At 39.8% G+C, this 15,261-nt stretch overlaps 2 protein-coding genes across 2 annotated transcripts in view; both read left to right on the forward strand.

The window, feature by feature from the left end:
- LOC145462632 (putative 3',5'-cyclic phosphodiesterase pde-5) overlaps positions 1-15,261 on the forward strand; it is a 36,440-nt gene that overhangs the window by 17,464 nt on the left and 3,715 nt on the right. The window contains exons 12-27 of the mRNA XM_081446207.1: positions 205-263; positions 870-921; positions 1,199-1,341; positions 1,792-1,884; positions 2,933-3,001; positions 3,458-3,513; positions 4,007-4,065; positions 4,646-4,684; positions 5,531-5,631; positions 6,375-6,470; positions 7,966-8,116; positions 8,456-8,611; positions 9,112-9,284; positions 13,190-13,301; positions 14,044-14,124; positions 14,625-14,713. Coding sequence (XP_081302333.1) covers positions 205-263; positions 870-921; positions 1,199-1,341; positions 1,792-1,884; positions 2,933-3,001; positions 3,458-3,513; positions 4,007-4,065; positions 4,646-4,684; positions 5,531-5,631; positions 6,375-6,470; positions 7,966-8,116; positions 8,456-8,611; positions 9,112-9,284; positions 13,190-13,301; positions 14,044-14,124; positions 14,625-14,713 — 1,529 coding nt within the window. The remainder of the gene's footprint in view (positions 1-204; positions 264-869; positions 922-1,198; positions 1,342-1,791; positions 1,885-2,932; positions 3,002-3,457; positions 3,514-4,006; positions 4,066-4,645; positions 4,685-5,530; positions 5,632-6,374; positions 6,471-7,965; positions 8,117-8,455; positions 8,612-9,111; positions 9,285-13,189; positions 13,302-14,043; positions 14,125-14,624; positions 14,714-15,261) is intronic.
- LOC145462643 (uncharacterized) lies at positions 11,423-12,876 on the forward strand. Its single transcript, XM_081446220.1, has 2 exons — positions 11,423-11,500; positions 11,785-12,876. The coding sequence occupies exons 1-2, from the start codon at positions 11,438-11,440 to the stop codon at positions 12,814-12,816; spliced, it is 1,095 nt and encodes a 364-aa protein (XP_081302346.1). The 5' UTR covers positions 11,423-11,437; the 3' UTR covers positions 12,817-12,876.

The following is a 15,261-nucleotide window of genomic DNA, read 5'->3' on the forward strand; positions in this document are numbered from 1 at the left end:
TGCTAAGTTGCAAGATTATTTCTGTATGTGGTGATACATGTATGTAATTTGAGAGACATTTCTCAGTGATTAAGACATCATGGATGGATGTAACCACCCAAACTGTTTGTTTCTTTATAATTTACCTATTTGTACATAATTTGCCCATGGAGTAATTTTTCATCATTTAGTATAATGGCAAACATTTTATTCTGAATATTGCAGATGTTCCAAAACATGCAAAGACACAGAAAGTTAACAGAGTTTCTGCTGAATGTAACAAGGTACATGTAAATTGTGCAGAGGCTGACATTTATGTAATAAGATTAAGCATGCAAATTTGTACAATAATTTTGTCAATCAGTAGAACTAGCTAATGGCTCGGGCTTCCAGACCTTATCATAGTTATAAAAAATACAGTTATATAGGGGTATTGTTAATGTTTCCAGCAGGAGGGTAACTGGTTTTCACAGGCAGGGAAAATTTTTGAGCTGAACTTTGTTACAAGATAAACTTTCCTCTAGATGGTCAAACCAAGTGTGTAGAATCATTCTCACAGCACAGCTGGTCAATTTGCCAGGTGCCCAGTTCTTATTGAAATCTGCGTTATATACCTTTATTCACATACATGTAAGTTGAGGGTGGTATACAGTGTTATATGTCTAAGCTTGTATGGTGAGGTTTCTCTCAACTGACATTTTGGACATTCAGACATTCATACTTTATTGTACAATAGATCTTGCTATCTAATGGCAGTACTTTATTTTGAACGCTAATCATCTCTAACTAAACCCTGTTTTAAGAATACTGAACATCACTGCTCAGTGAACTATATAAATTTAACGTACTTATTATTAATAGCTCCTGTAATATTGTTATAATTGTTTCAGGTCAATATTTCAAGATATTGTCAGCATGGATACTGTGATTATGAAGATTATGGTTAGTAGAAACCCTGCAGTGAAACTTTGTACGGTAACAGTGTACTTAATGATGCAACCACAAATGAAAACAGCCAGCTATCTGCCATTACCAGTTAACGGTTTTATTTTTATCTTACAAAAAGTCAGTAAATTTCCTCTATAAAAATCATAACGTTTGACTTAAAAAACATGTGAAGTGCAGAAATATTGAATAGATTGTTTTGCTTTTTGCAAAGATGATCATAAATTATGCTGTTTACTTAAATATGGTCTTTTACATTATTTCACTTTCCAAGAATTATGCTCAAACTTTGGTGGATGCAGACAGGACTTCATTGTTCCTTGTTGACAACAGAACAAATGAACTGTATGCCAGGATATTTGATATTGGTGGTAGCTTAGAAGACAGCCGGTCATCCAATCTTCAAAAAGAGATCAGGTGATACTTTGCAGTGTGTACATAATGTAATTATATTAACCTCTTACCAACTGAGCATGAGGGCCATATTGGGGGATTATTGGCCCGTGGTCATGGCTGTATCGACCGAGCACAAAAAATGACCAAGGGCCAATATTCCCAATACTTAAGTTATTAACCTACTTGTAGGTTAGTAAGTTAAGTTAATTATATGGCAGTCAGGCCTTGCATGTTTGTTGAATTTTCTGGCTTTGAAAACAAAAAATACACAGACTATGACCCTTTCCATGGAAGTAGTCCAATCAGAATGCTTAGATTTGTCTCAAAAGTACCTCGCCATATGCATGTAAATAAAGGTGTGTCTGTCAGAAATAAGGGTAATTTTCCACTGGCTGAGTGAAATGTTGACATTATTCAAACAAACTAAGGTACCTGTAGGTTTTGTTTCTGATAATGTGATTGCTGTACCAGGTTTCCAAAGACAAAGGGTGTGGCAGGCCATGTGGCAACCACTGGAGAGACACTCAACATTGCTGATGCTTACCATGATGAAAGGTTTAACAGGTATGCAGTGGAAACAAATGCTGATGGTTTTTTAGTTGGCAGTCTTGTTACTAGCATGAACTTATTGAAAATTAAATTTAGTTGGCAAGCTCATAGATAATCAAGAATAAATTGAGTGTAAAGATACTATAATGTATCTGCTATCGTTTACAAAAAGATATCATACATGTAGTAACTGTTGCCAATTTTTCAAACACTACAGTGTACATGTATATACCAAAATGCCAAATCTACATTTGATATTAATATGTCAGATTTACATACATACTGTGGAGTTCCGATAGTAGCGACCCTCGTTACTGTCGGAATTAGCAGCCTTTGGGGGTCACTATTTTTGGGGGGTCGTTACTCTCGGGGAACAAAAATTGTTTGCAAGTAGAGCTAGGCTCGATTACCAGCCACTGTTTGGGAAAGGAGTTCCACGGGGAGGGACGTAGACCAGACTCGAGAAAGCAGCAGAAATCGAGGCTAAAATAGAGCTGGCGCGAGCTTTTTTTAACATAAAATTTAAAAAAGAACAACATTTTATTTGCATTCCAGATGTATAGATTGTGTTTCATAATAAGAAGGTAACGATGATAAATACAGCAATAATTAAATAAATCAATATCAACACCAATAAACAAATGAGACAAAATTTGTCTATCCAGTTTCATGTTTTAACTGTGACGTGAGTGGGCTCCAGATGTCTTCCTAGGTTGTATTGTCAGTGGTCGGGATGAGTTGTATTGGTTTGTCTCTCAGTTCTTTTGGGGTGGCTACTTTCAGGGGGGTCGCTACTTTCGGGATTTATTAGTGGCCACAAAACATTGACGTTAATTTCGGGGGGTCGTTACTATTTGAACTTTACGGTAGTGTATTAATACATGTATGCTAAATTTACATAATAATTTGGTATGATTAATGTGCATGGCCACCCAGCAACATCTTTGCAACTGCAATTCATGTAACCTTTGGCTGATGTTGCACTATTTGTAGCAGGTTACACCCTCATCACTGAAAATTCTTCTCTTGATTTAATTTGTTGTACATGCAATGTTGATTGTAGGGAGATTGACCTTCAGACTGGGTATACCACAACCACGCTATTATGCATGCCAATCTTCATCAGAGGAAAGTAAGTGCACCTTCCCAGCCCTGGCATTGTGAAAATTACAAAGGAAATGCTGGGGTATCTTGCTGTCTTGTTTCTAAGTGATGATACTGTATTAGACGGTTTTTTATATTTAGACCTTATGTATTTGTTACTAGCGATGTCCTTTGCCCCTCTCTAGTGTTCTGTGAAAATTGAGATTTAATTTCAGGGCTGTAGCCAGTATGAGGCAAACCGAAGCAATTGCCTCAGTCATTTGTTTTTCGTTTCTGTGTTTCTGTTTTTTGAAGGGTGAATGTAAAACACTGTTACACTCATCTGTAAATACCAATGAAGAGAATTTAACTGTGGGCCTTGCCTCAGTTGTAATTTTTTTTCTGGCGATGGCCCTGATTCTTTATTTTTGAGAGGAATGCTTGACCACTTTTGATGTAAGGCTTTTGTGGACAATTTATAATTTTGTTCCTTCTTTTGTTTCAGTATAATTGGTGTTGTTCAGATGGTGAATAAAAAGAGTGGAGTATTCACAGCTTCAGGTATGAATCCTTGTGAATTTCTGGACCAGAAAGAAATACCTACTCCATGAACTTTTCTTAAGAATGTTATGATCATCTTAATGTTTTGTTTTGTTTGATGTTTAAAGTTCATATCAACTGAGATACATGTAAATAATGTTCAAAGTGAAACTATACCATATTTTTTGGCCTATTTAAAGGCACACTGTTAACTATTAAACCACACGCCCCCAGTAAGTTTGATCAATTTGCACATTTATTTTACTTACCTGAAGAACATTGGTAAAAAATCTTTTAAAGACCATGTCCATGTAAGCGTCTCATCTATTAAATATATTCTTGAATTCAACTAATTGTGCCTGTGAAAATGAGCTAAGTTTTTCTTATTGCAAGCCCTGTTCAAGATGTGGATGTTGTTTTGTCCTTTACATCATTACATGTTCAGATAGCTTGTTCCTTAACCTGTTTCACACTTTTAAAATTATTAATTGGTATTTAATTATTCCAATGCTAGATGAGAAGTCATTTCAGACATTTGCTATCTACTGTGGTTTGGCACTTCATCATGCTAAGGTTGGTAGAGCTTGTTACATACATGTACATGAACTTCATTCCTAAGGGGTTTGAACTGCTTGTTAGCATCATTGTATATGTATAAAAAGTGTTCAACATGCACTATCATTGACTGTTGACACTTGTTGTCTCAAACTCCCCTCTTCTTGAGGCCCGATTAGGGGTTTTCAGGATGTGGGGTGTCTACACATAGGCAAAAAATTATCAGGACACAGTGGAGGATTAATTGAATATAGGACATTTAGATCAGATAAAATGGGATATAGAGTAGCGAATTGTTAATTTTTGCAATTGGAATTAAAGGGATACAGGATGTTTAGGCCAAAAATTAATGGGATGTGGTATATTTAGACCTCCTAATGGCGCCTCATTCTCCCTGGGATATACTTTTTCAGTCATTTATTACCAGCTATCTCGTCCCCCCACTTTCTCAAACTATATTTCAGTTCCCCTAAGAGTTTGGGATATTGGGTTTCAACTGTATTAGATGACTTGTGCCATTTCATTTCGAATTATCTCACTGTGCAGTTTGTTTACATGGTTTATGTAAATGTACTCAGTCTGTTTATTTCTTTTCCAGCTCTATGATAAAATCAGGAGATCTGAACAAAAGCACAGGGTAAGCTATAACTAGCAATTGATTCATGCTTTAGCATGCATCACCAAGTTTGGAAAGCACAAAAGAAGAGTAAGAATTACGTGAGGCACAGCCAAGAACAACTACAGCTTCTTGAGTGCTGTCCAAACTTTCCAAGTGCACCATAACTCGATTGCAAACAGCTATCAATAATATTGTTTCATAACATTGCCAGTGCAGATAAATGTATTACAATGGTCACTTCTTAGCAAAAACTATTTCTCTGTTGTAGCAAAGTATACTGTGCTCATGTAATGAGAATACTGAGTTTGATGGCTTTGCCATCTACAGTATGTTATATATTGAAATGTAGAATACACAATAAGAGGGAGTTGGAAGGAGAAGGGGAATATATGTAGGTATATCAAAAGGAAAAAGTGCAATCTAGTCAGAGGTGTTGGGTGACGGATAAAACAGTAGCTGACTTTATTACATGGCTTACACTGTGAGTGGGCAAAATGAACCAAATCCTGCACTGTGATTGGCTACCCGAGAGGGCAAGATGGCACTATCATGCCCGCTCAAACAGGCAAGATAGGGGAACGAGCTCGGCCAAATATATCCAGCCATCTTGACCTCATGCCTAATCAATAGGCCATGTATATAGAAGTGGAGTTTTAGATGATTATTAGGGGAGAGGTAAGGAATTGGATTGTCTCTGCAGAGGGAGGGCAAAAGGGAAGAAGAATAGGCTTTTCAGTGGTTCATTTATCATTAAATGAATTTGGACTTGCTTGTGAGGAAGGTGTCTTTTTTCTTAGGTGACAATACGAGACCAATAAAGTTGATAGATAACTATGCTAATTCAAGCAATCCTGTTTGCTGCAGGTAGCACTGGAGGTTCTTTCTTACCACAGCAAATGCTCTGACCGCGAGTTGGCAAGAGTCCAAGAAATGCAACTTGAAGATCCTTATCCAAATTTGGAATCGTAAGTATAAACAACAAATGCTTTGTGCATAGATCCCCATGTTAAGATTCTCAGGGCCTCCATTTTTAATCATCCTTACGGCAATGTGGTAATAAACGGCCCCTCCATTCTTGTGGGGTTTTTCTGCAGCCTTATGACTAGCTTGTTGGACTCTAGATTGACATTCCAAGCTCAAGTACTCCAGCTGTGTCCTTGTGTTGTACATTATGTACACAGTCTCTTCTTGGGAAGGACAGAGACAGTGCACACGTTCAGTCATCCAAGTACATGTAGATGTCATTCTCACTTGCCTGATGGGCAAGGGCCCAGGAAAGTTGTCTACCAACTAAATCAAAACAGAAGTAAACAAAGACTTGCCAAGGCCAAGCAAAATTTGAGAGCTGTTTGTTCAAAGAGCAAGCTTAATTTCAATTTTTTTTTTTTTCGAATCGAACACATTGTTTCTTTTGCTGGCCAACTGTTCAGATCAGTTGACGAAATGCAGGGGGGAGAGGTGTAACCTGTGATGGACTACATTTAGCATTTCGTACAAAGGGAGTAGAATCACCCACACTCTGTCCTTACTGAAGAAACCAGCTGAGGACAAGATCCTTGTGTTTGTGCCTCTTTGGCTCAAGTGCCGACTTTACCTTGCGTTACCTTTCTTGCACTGTCAGAACAGATCTCAAGACTAATAATATTATGCCCGTCCATGCTGGAAACATGATGTAATGGTATTTTTTGCCTTTGATTTCTCTTAAAAGGTATAAATTTGATTCATACTCACTGGTGACAGATGGAACGGATCGAATGCCAAGTCTTGTCATTCAAATGACAAAGAACCTCTTTTCACTTCAAAGGTGGGTACAATCGTGTGTGAGTGACAGGGCTCGAAATTGCGACTCACTGGTCGCCAATGCGACCAAAAATTGAGCACTGGCGACTAAATTTTCAGAACTGGTCGCCAGCTGGCGACTCGCGTTTTGTCCGGTAACTAAAGAAAACCACGACACAACTTTTGTTTTTAAATCTTTATATCAGGAAATCAATTGGATATGGTAGCTAGCAGACAACTCACCTTTCCGTTCCCAGTAAATAATGTCTGAATATTACAAGATAATCGAAAAAATTGAATGTATTTCGAGAGGTCGATACTGCTTTCACGGCGCGCCATATTGTTTCAGCGGCTTCTTCCGAAACTGGGATCGCAGGCGCACTTCAACACCATGTGCTTTTATTTGCCGCGAAAATGGCGGCAGACACCAATCAGTTGAAGGAATTACGAGAGTTTTTACTTGCGGGGAATGATGATTCAGCCAAAAGGTTAATCCAAACTTTGAATTCTTCGAGGAAAGCAAGTCGAAAATAAAGAACGGCATTTCGCAGAAGTAACAAAGGGAAAATACGCAAGGACCCGTGTCTGTCTCACAATGAAAACCACGGACTTAAAAACGTTTTATGCTTCGCTTCATTTCAAAATGAAATGACTACGGAGACAACCGTCACCTTCGGACCAGAGATATATCACCTGAGAACAACGGTAGCTTTATAACTAAGTGTTACTCGTGTTGTTTCTAATTGTTTTCGCTCTTCAATTGTGACTTTTCTTGCATGCAAAGTAACGTATAAAATCGTGTTCTTGTGTAAGTTATTTATAAAATAAGTTGGCGACCAAAATTTACGATCTGGCGACCAAAACTTTTCCGTTAGTCGCCAGCTGGCTCCCGAACGAAAAAGTTAATTTCGAGCCCTGAGTGAACCTGTTTTTTGATAGAGAGTCGACAAACCAAGTCAGGGTTGAATGTATTTAGCTGACATTTTTGCTGGGACTCAGGATATTTGGTTTGTGTGCGTCCAGCCATGGATTCGAACACGCGAGTGCGTGTTGTACGTATTCTAAACATGCGAAAAGCCGCACATTTTTGTCACCGAGGGTCTTGTACTGATCTGTACATCGCAAGTACATATAATGCAGTTAAACTTCTGCTAACGGACATCTCCAGTACACTGTCACCTCCTGCAAGGTGACACTCTTTAGTAAGAGTCTCAGCCACATACAAACTGGCACTTCATTTTTAACTTCCCGTAGATGGGCACCCCTTCTTACTGTTACAAGTGGACAATTTTTCTATTCATACGAGGGTCTGCTCAAAGGTGGTATAATGTTGCATTAATATTTCAAACTCGTAACTCAGCCTGTGAACTAGCTAGGTGTCACCATAATCAACAACATTTGAACATTTTTTTGAACTGTGTGAAGGAGTGGTCAACTTCGCAATGTCCAGTCCTCTTCCCCTCTCACTACTGTACTTGATATTTTTGAGCCATTATGGTGTAACCTATTTTTTATAACAGATTTGGTTTAGATGAGCTCAGGCGTTTTGTGTTGACTGTGAAGAAGAATTACCGAGATGTGCCATACCATAACTGGACTCATGCCTTTGCTGTGGCACATTCCATGTACCTTGTTATTCGATCTGGAAATGACAAGTTCACTGCACTTGAGGTAAAGGGGAGCACCATCCTATTTACCACACGACTCTTGGATTGCAGTACTCAGAAATTGATTTATCTGTCTGGTATTCTTTTCAATTTGGATCTCTGTAAAAGATCTCTGACACAGTCTTGCCATATGTATATCTGATCATCTGCAGTTCCTATTATCTGAAGGTAATCCCCATCCTACTGAGTGCGGGAGGGCAAAAAGGGACCACAGTGACGAAATAGGGGGTTAAAAAGATGAATGTGTCAACAATTTTGTCGCCGATTGTAGCTCCGATAAAAGAAGAGAGAAAAGGCGGCATTTGAATTGGTTCATTTTTGATCGGAAGTGTTTGTTTTGCAGGCATTAGCAATGTTCTTTGCTTCCCTTTGTCACGACCTGGATCATCGCGGTCGAACCAACTCGTGGATGAAGAATGAACAGACTCCACTGGCTGCCGTGTACAGCACATCAACTATGGAACACCATCACTTTAACCAGACTATTACCATCCTTCAGGTACGCCGCACAAATGTTTTCTGGAGCTTCATGTTGTAACAAGCTGGCCCTTGAGAATTTCTTCGTCTCCCGTACAATGTATTTCCCTTTTTCCTTCCGCAATCTGCAAGCCTGAAACGAACTGTTTGAGAGACTACTGACATTCGAAATGCATTTTGGCATTATACAAAGTAGGTTCCTGTGTTCCAGCAGGACGCCTCACAGAATTTAACACATCCTGAGCTTAGATTCAACAGAATTCAGTGTCTAAGTAGGTAAAAGCGGTATTTTTTTATTATTTCTTATAATCGTTCTAGGCTTGGGTTGAGCCATCTGGAATTTTTCTCTCATTTTTGTGGACGAAGTAGTAGTTTGTTAAGTGAGTTAATCTCCTTGCCACAAGTTTCTACTAATTGTGCGCTTTGTGTTTGTATAACTGAGTTAAGTCTATTTGTGTTAGTAGCGTTCAGCTATTTTCTTGTAAAAGAGGAATAATTAATACACTTGTTCCTTGTCAATAGCATGAAGGACACAACATCTTCTCACACTTGAGTCCAGCAGAGTACAAAACGGTGCTGGGTTACATGAAAGAGTGTATACTTGCCACTGACCTGGCATTGTTTTTCGGCAACAAGTCCAAACTGAAGGATTTAGCTGACAAGGGCGAATTCTCTTGGGAAAACCAGGAACACAGGTAAAAACTGAACAAAGCACTTTTGCACCTGTGAGTGTGTTTGTTTTTGTTGTACAATGTTGTTGTTGTGTTTTTGTTCTCTTACAACAGCGGCACGATGCAGTCTGAATAAACTGGGCAGTGGGGGGGGGGGGGGGCAGGGCACTCTACAAAGTTCTATACGGGGAGGCTTCGTCCTGAGGTCCAATTCCTTCTCTCTTGGATACCATTTTGACAGAAAGGTACCCGTCCGCTTTCACATACCTACATAAAACACTGCATCCCTTTTCTAAACCCAGTTCACATTGTGGTGGGAGTCGAGATGACAGATTTCCTTTCTCTTTCGTATATAATACCTCAACTTTTGAAATCCCTACCATTTTAAATACGTGAAGCTTAAGGAAGTTGCCCCTTTCGGGCGGAGACTCCCCATTTAGGCCACTATAGCGAGTACCCCCCCCCCCTGGGGGAATATACGTGAAAATCTGCCCACCCCCCCCTCCAAACCGATGACGTAGCCTAAGAGAGATTAATTGTTGCTTGCCCGGAATAATTTGAAACCGAGCAACAACTAACCAATCATAGACCGCTACACGGATCTATGTGGAATTACGTCGTCGTTGTAGAATTTGAGCGTGGGAACAATTTTGTTCCGGTAAAACTGTTCCCCCAGTCTTGGTGCTAAACAACATCAGAAGACTTGACTGCTTTGGCGCACTAAAAATTGGTCGACTTTGAGGCTGAGTTACTTTGAGGTTTTGTCGTGGATCTGACAGCTTTAGAATCGAAGCAGAATCAAAATGCCTTCCCTTCTCAGTTTTCTCTTGTCTTAGGGACCGTTCATTTTTTATGAGGGAGGGGGGGGCTGGTGGGATTTGGGAAGCACCATTTAAAAATCGCATGACCCCCCCTCAGCTTACCAATTTTTTCACATGGCCCCCCCTTATAGCGGTCATTTTTTGGGATGACCCCCCCCCCCACAAAAAAAAATTGAACAAACAATATTAAGATTTCAACTTTTTTAATATTTCTCTATTATCCCCCTACTTCACGTTATTGTGCTCACTATGAAGACAATATTGACAATCCCTCTACTACAGAGAGCTGTTGTTTAAAAAAACAAATCAAAAGAAAGAGAAGTCAATTTCGGATCTCCTAGTTATGGCTCGCCCTGAGCGTGTGGCATTTGGCCTCTCATTGGCATCTTTCTCATCCGAATTGATGAATGCAAGAATGACATCACTTGAGTCATCTTCTCCCCCAGAGTCAATGGCATCACCGTCATACTCATCATTGTCACTTTCATCCGTTTCACTGCTGTCAGCACTTGCCCTGTTGTCATTTTTGCATTTCTCAGTGTTGGCTGGCCAGCTCTGAGAGGACTCTTCTGCTGCAAACATGAATGTCTTACAATTGCCTTTACTTTCTCACTCTTGCTGCTTTTCAAATGCTGCTTCAGCCCGTGGTGGTTCAAGTACTTGTTTAGTTCTGGAACACGTAGCTTTTTAAGCTTGGTTAGATCTTCGCACAACTCAGTCCAAGGATAATCCTCATATGATTTATCTTTTACGTCCCTACTTAACTTTGCCTTTTCTTCTGCTCTCTTTTTCCTTTTAAATTCCAGCACTTCAAGATGCTGAAGATAATCCATCACAAACTTTGATTTGACAATAAACTTATCTGCAAATAGAGCAACGCTCTCTGGGTCAGATAAAACCAGCCTGCAACTTCCATGCTCTTTCTTCGCTTGGACCCTTGGCTGCCAGTCATCTGGATCACACCCTTCTTTTGGGGTCTTCTGGTAGGAGAGGTAGGGGTATTCCGGTAGGCAGGAATGGTCAGGAACTGGTTTAGGGTATCTTTCTATGGGTGGTCCAGTCCATTCAAAACAAAAAGAACAAATTTCTCCTACCTTTTCTTGACAGGACAACTTTAGAAACTCCCTGTTGTTCTCCCCCTCCTCGTAGTGCTCATTCATAAACTTCTCAATCTTACGGAAGTAACAGTGGCCTGGAACAGAGTCTTTCCTTGCTCCTGCATTGTGATACTGAACCAAGTACGAAGTGTTGTCAAAAAACTGGAAATCTGTTGATGTGTTGTGTGAAACACATTCTTACATTTAATTTACAGATGTCTTTATTTGGAAGGTTTTTACCTCTACTCTAGTGATAGGCATGTATAAATGTTGCCCTGTGCAGGTAAAACAGAAAGCTGTTGAAGTACAAGAAGATGAGCCGGTAAGTGTTAATTTCTTGTCAGTGTTCCAATAATTTTCTGGACATTAAAAACGCATGTATGCTTCACTTTTATAATGAGAAACTTCTGTATTTTCCTATTGTAAAGATAGCACCTAAAACTGTTTAAACATTTTTAAAATAGTATGTGTCTTTTAATATATCGTTTGACTTAGGTCTACATTTCACTACACGAATACAACATTAAATGGTTACACGAACCATGATCATTCGATAATATCAGTTCAATATAATAAATAAAAAAATCGTCTTTCCTTTTCTGGTAGGTCACTAGTTCCTCCTCTGCTGATGATACAACCATACCTCAGGGTCTCCGGAAAACAAGCCTTGGCTATATTGTTAATCCAATCGGGAAAAGAGCGCATTACTACATGAGCATCATGAAAGAGGCTCATTCCAAAATGCGCAATAATGGCGAAAGCGACGAGTCATTTAAGAAAAGGTTTACAGCTGAACGATCCAGGCAGTTTGACATCTTACAAGCAAAAGAAGCAATCTTTCTAAGTGCGGATGGCTGTTCAGAAAGGGCGAGTGAGTTTTCCATGCCAGGGTACTGGTTGAAGCCCAGTGATGGAAGAAAACTGAACTTCTCCATCAAAGAGCACAGAGCAATGGTGGAAAAGTTGAATGCCACATTGAAAGATGTAAAGGAACACGATTCCACACTCTTTCAGTCCAATGGGCTTGCTTTAAAGCAGGGCGAAGAATTTGCCCACAGTTTTAATGTAAAACAGATCAAATGTATAGAAGCTAAGTTGACGAAGGTCACCCAGGACATGGAAGCACTAGAAAATAAGAAGAGCAATTATAACAGCATATTCAAGGGCATACTCAAACAGCAAATCAACAAAAGGAGAACGAAAAAAGAAAACCGCAGAAAGTCAAATGAAAGAAAGAGGAAGCGGACTGAAAACAACGTCCAACGAGTTTATGGAATCTGTGTTGGAAACCCGCTAGGGAATGATCTTCCACAATGCCTTGTGTACCCTCCTAGAACGGCCGTCCCGGAAGAGTGTATTAAAGTTGAGGATGTTGCCACGTCGTTATTTAGAAGAGATGGGCCATACATCGCACAGCTCTTGGAAGGGAATTATTTTACCAATGCTGCAAGAAGCAGAATCACCACCAATCTTGAGCAGGAAGTCAGAGATTATGTTTACACCTTCATGTACCCTGAAGAGTACACTCTGACGGAAAGCATTGCTGCTTCTTGTAGCATTGGTGAAAGAGACTCCCATAGCAGCACAAGCGGCGACGAAGAACTCGACGACAGCGAAGATGGAGATGAGTGCCAGTGAAAGTTGCATTCGAAAATAACAGTGTTAAATACTTCTTTTCAGTAGCTAGAAATGCTTTTTGTCGCCAAACGTTTTCTTGAAGCAGTAGGAAAGTTTGTAATAAATTTGTATCCTGCCTTCTATGTTTATTCTGTAGCAATTTTTTTGATATTCAAACATTATTCCATTTTAAAGTTTTACTAAAATATTTCACGTGACCCCCCCTTTTTCCCTTATTTTTTTGGGATGGCCCCCCCTCGAAAGCCATTTTTTTTCGCATGGCCCCCCCCCAAATCCCACCAGCCCCCCCTACCTTATAAAAAATGAACGGTCCCTTAGAGTTGATATTGCACGACATTCTCGGTAATTTTGAATATTATGTTTGTCTTCTCAGGAAACTGTTACGAGCTATTTGCATGACAGCCTGTGACTTGTCTGCCTGTACAAAGCCCTGGGAAATCCAATTAGAGATTGTAAAAGTCATATACCAAGAATTCTATGCAGAGGTGAGTGACAGCGACACACAATAAAACACAGACAGCTTCGTATTGGTAGCTTGTGATTTGAACTGTTGCTAAAGATGCTAGTATACAGATTACCATTGCTAAGAAACGATACGTATGAAATATTAACCCGAATTTTAAAGGTCTCCTCTGGTCGCTATCTGTAAGAAGAACTCCGATTCTCCTGTTCTTTACTTCTCAAAAATATGCCCGACCTTTACCTGGGCGAGGTCTAACAAGTCACGTATTCCTGGTGAGGTATAAATGTGGGAACCAGTTTGAAGGAGCTCAGTCACGGTACATGTATTTTGAGTTGTTTTGGCCACGTACAAAATTACCTTTATATTGAAGGCAACCTGAAAATAGTAGTTTACTAAGATAGAAAAACCCCAAAGAGGTAATAATAAACCATACAGCAACAAGGATGGTTAAGGATGGAGAATATTAAAACAGATTGCAAACGACGAACTTAAACCTTTCAAGATGCGCCAACACTGGCGTAGTTCCTTTTACACGGATCGACAACAGGTGACACCGCATGTATACACTGATAGCCTCAAGCTAGTGTTGCTGATATGATTCTTAATTGCTTCCCTCTTTTGGTATGTGTGTTATAACCAACCAGAACCGTTCCTCATTAGAATTAGTATGCAATATTTTCGGCTTGAGCAGAGGCTGTTGCTTTCTCACGTTATGTACAGAAAACAATAGTTTTGACCCGGGTTCCTTTTGTTGGTGTTGTTAGGGTGATCTGGAAAAGGCCCAGGGAAAAACACCCATTGCAATGAAGGACCGTAACACGGCTCATGAGCTACCAGCGCACCAGGTGAGGAACGCTACTTAACTTAAACTGAAACCAGACAGCGAGACAGCTGGACCATTGACACAAGCAAAAGATTGAGAAGGAGCTAACAGATGATGGTATTTGATGCGATAACAGGCGACTGCTCAGTTCAGATATGCCAACAGCCAGATCAGAAAACGAGTATCAAATATCACATACTTTGTTCTGAAGATCAGAATTTGGAAAACTGCGCAGTATACCTCCACAAAATAAAATCCAAGAAGTTCCCATCCCCCAGTGGCAGGAGCGCGTGCTATTTTGAAGTACCTTTTAGTATTATTTTGTTTTAGTACTTCATGTTAGTTTCATAACGACTTCGTAAATCATACAAATGTAGGTCGCGCTTCACTCGAGGGAGACGTTCCCTCGTAATACGACCAACTATCGAAGGACGACTAGTGGCAAGTCTAGTTACTCTACAGACCAACTAATAAAATTACTAGTAATATTAATGCCTTGCTCTGGGGTTTTCTTTTTGTTAGGTTGGTTTTCTGGTTGGAATCTGTTTGCCATGTTATGAGCTCTTACAGAGGTGTATTCCAGATACAAAGCCGCTTGTGGACGGATCTCAGTAAGTTTTGTTTGTGTCATGACCGTGGGCATCATTTGAGCTTGGCCTTGGCCGATTTTTCAAAGCATTTTTCTCGTCTTATATTAGTCTCAGAATTGTACAGTCTGTTCAGTTTCAATAACATAACACAAGGGCCGCCCTGGGAATATAAGGCCCTAGGCCTCGATTCTAAAGATCGAGCACAGACAGACAGACAGACAGACAGACAGACAGACAGACAGACAGACAGACCGACCGACAGACAGACAGGCAGACAGGCAGACAGGCAGGCAGGTAGACAGACAAAGACAGACAGGCAGGCAGGCAGGCAGACAGACAGACAAACAGACAGACAACCTTTATTTAGCACGATTAGAATTAACGCTCAGTAGCTTATGGGGTCGTGCATAATAAATTAAAATTAAATGAAATCAAACTTCGTGACAAAGTATTCCAAAAAAATCGATAGATTCGGTCGTGCTCAGCTGTCATACTCTTTTAATGATATTACTTATCTCCAGTTTTTTTTTTTTTTTTTTGTTTGTTTGTTTTTTCCTCTTTTTTTTCCG

This window comes from Orbicella franksi, chromosome 12 (genome assembly GCF_964199315.1).
Source record: "Orbicella franksi chromosome 12, jaOrbFran1.1, whole genome shotgun sequence".
Classification (NCBI taxonomy): domain Eukaryota; kingdom Metazoa; phylum Cnidaria; class Anthozoa; order Scleractinia; family Merulinidae; genus Orbicella; species Orbicella franksi.

Excerpts from the sequence above, each read along its gene's own strand:
- LOC145462643 (XM_081446220.1), top strand. The coding sequence starts at position 11,438 with ATGTATAAATGTTGCCCTGTGCAGGTAAAACAGAAAGCTGTTGAAGTA. Across the intron at positions 11,501-11,784 it reads AAGTACAAGAAGATGAGCCG|GTCACTAGTTCCTCCTCTGC; the intron begins GTAAGTGTTAAT and ends CTTTTCTGGTAG.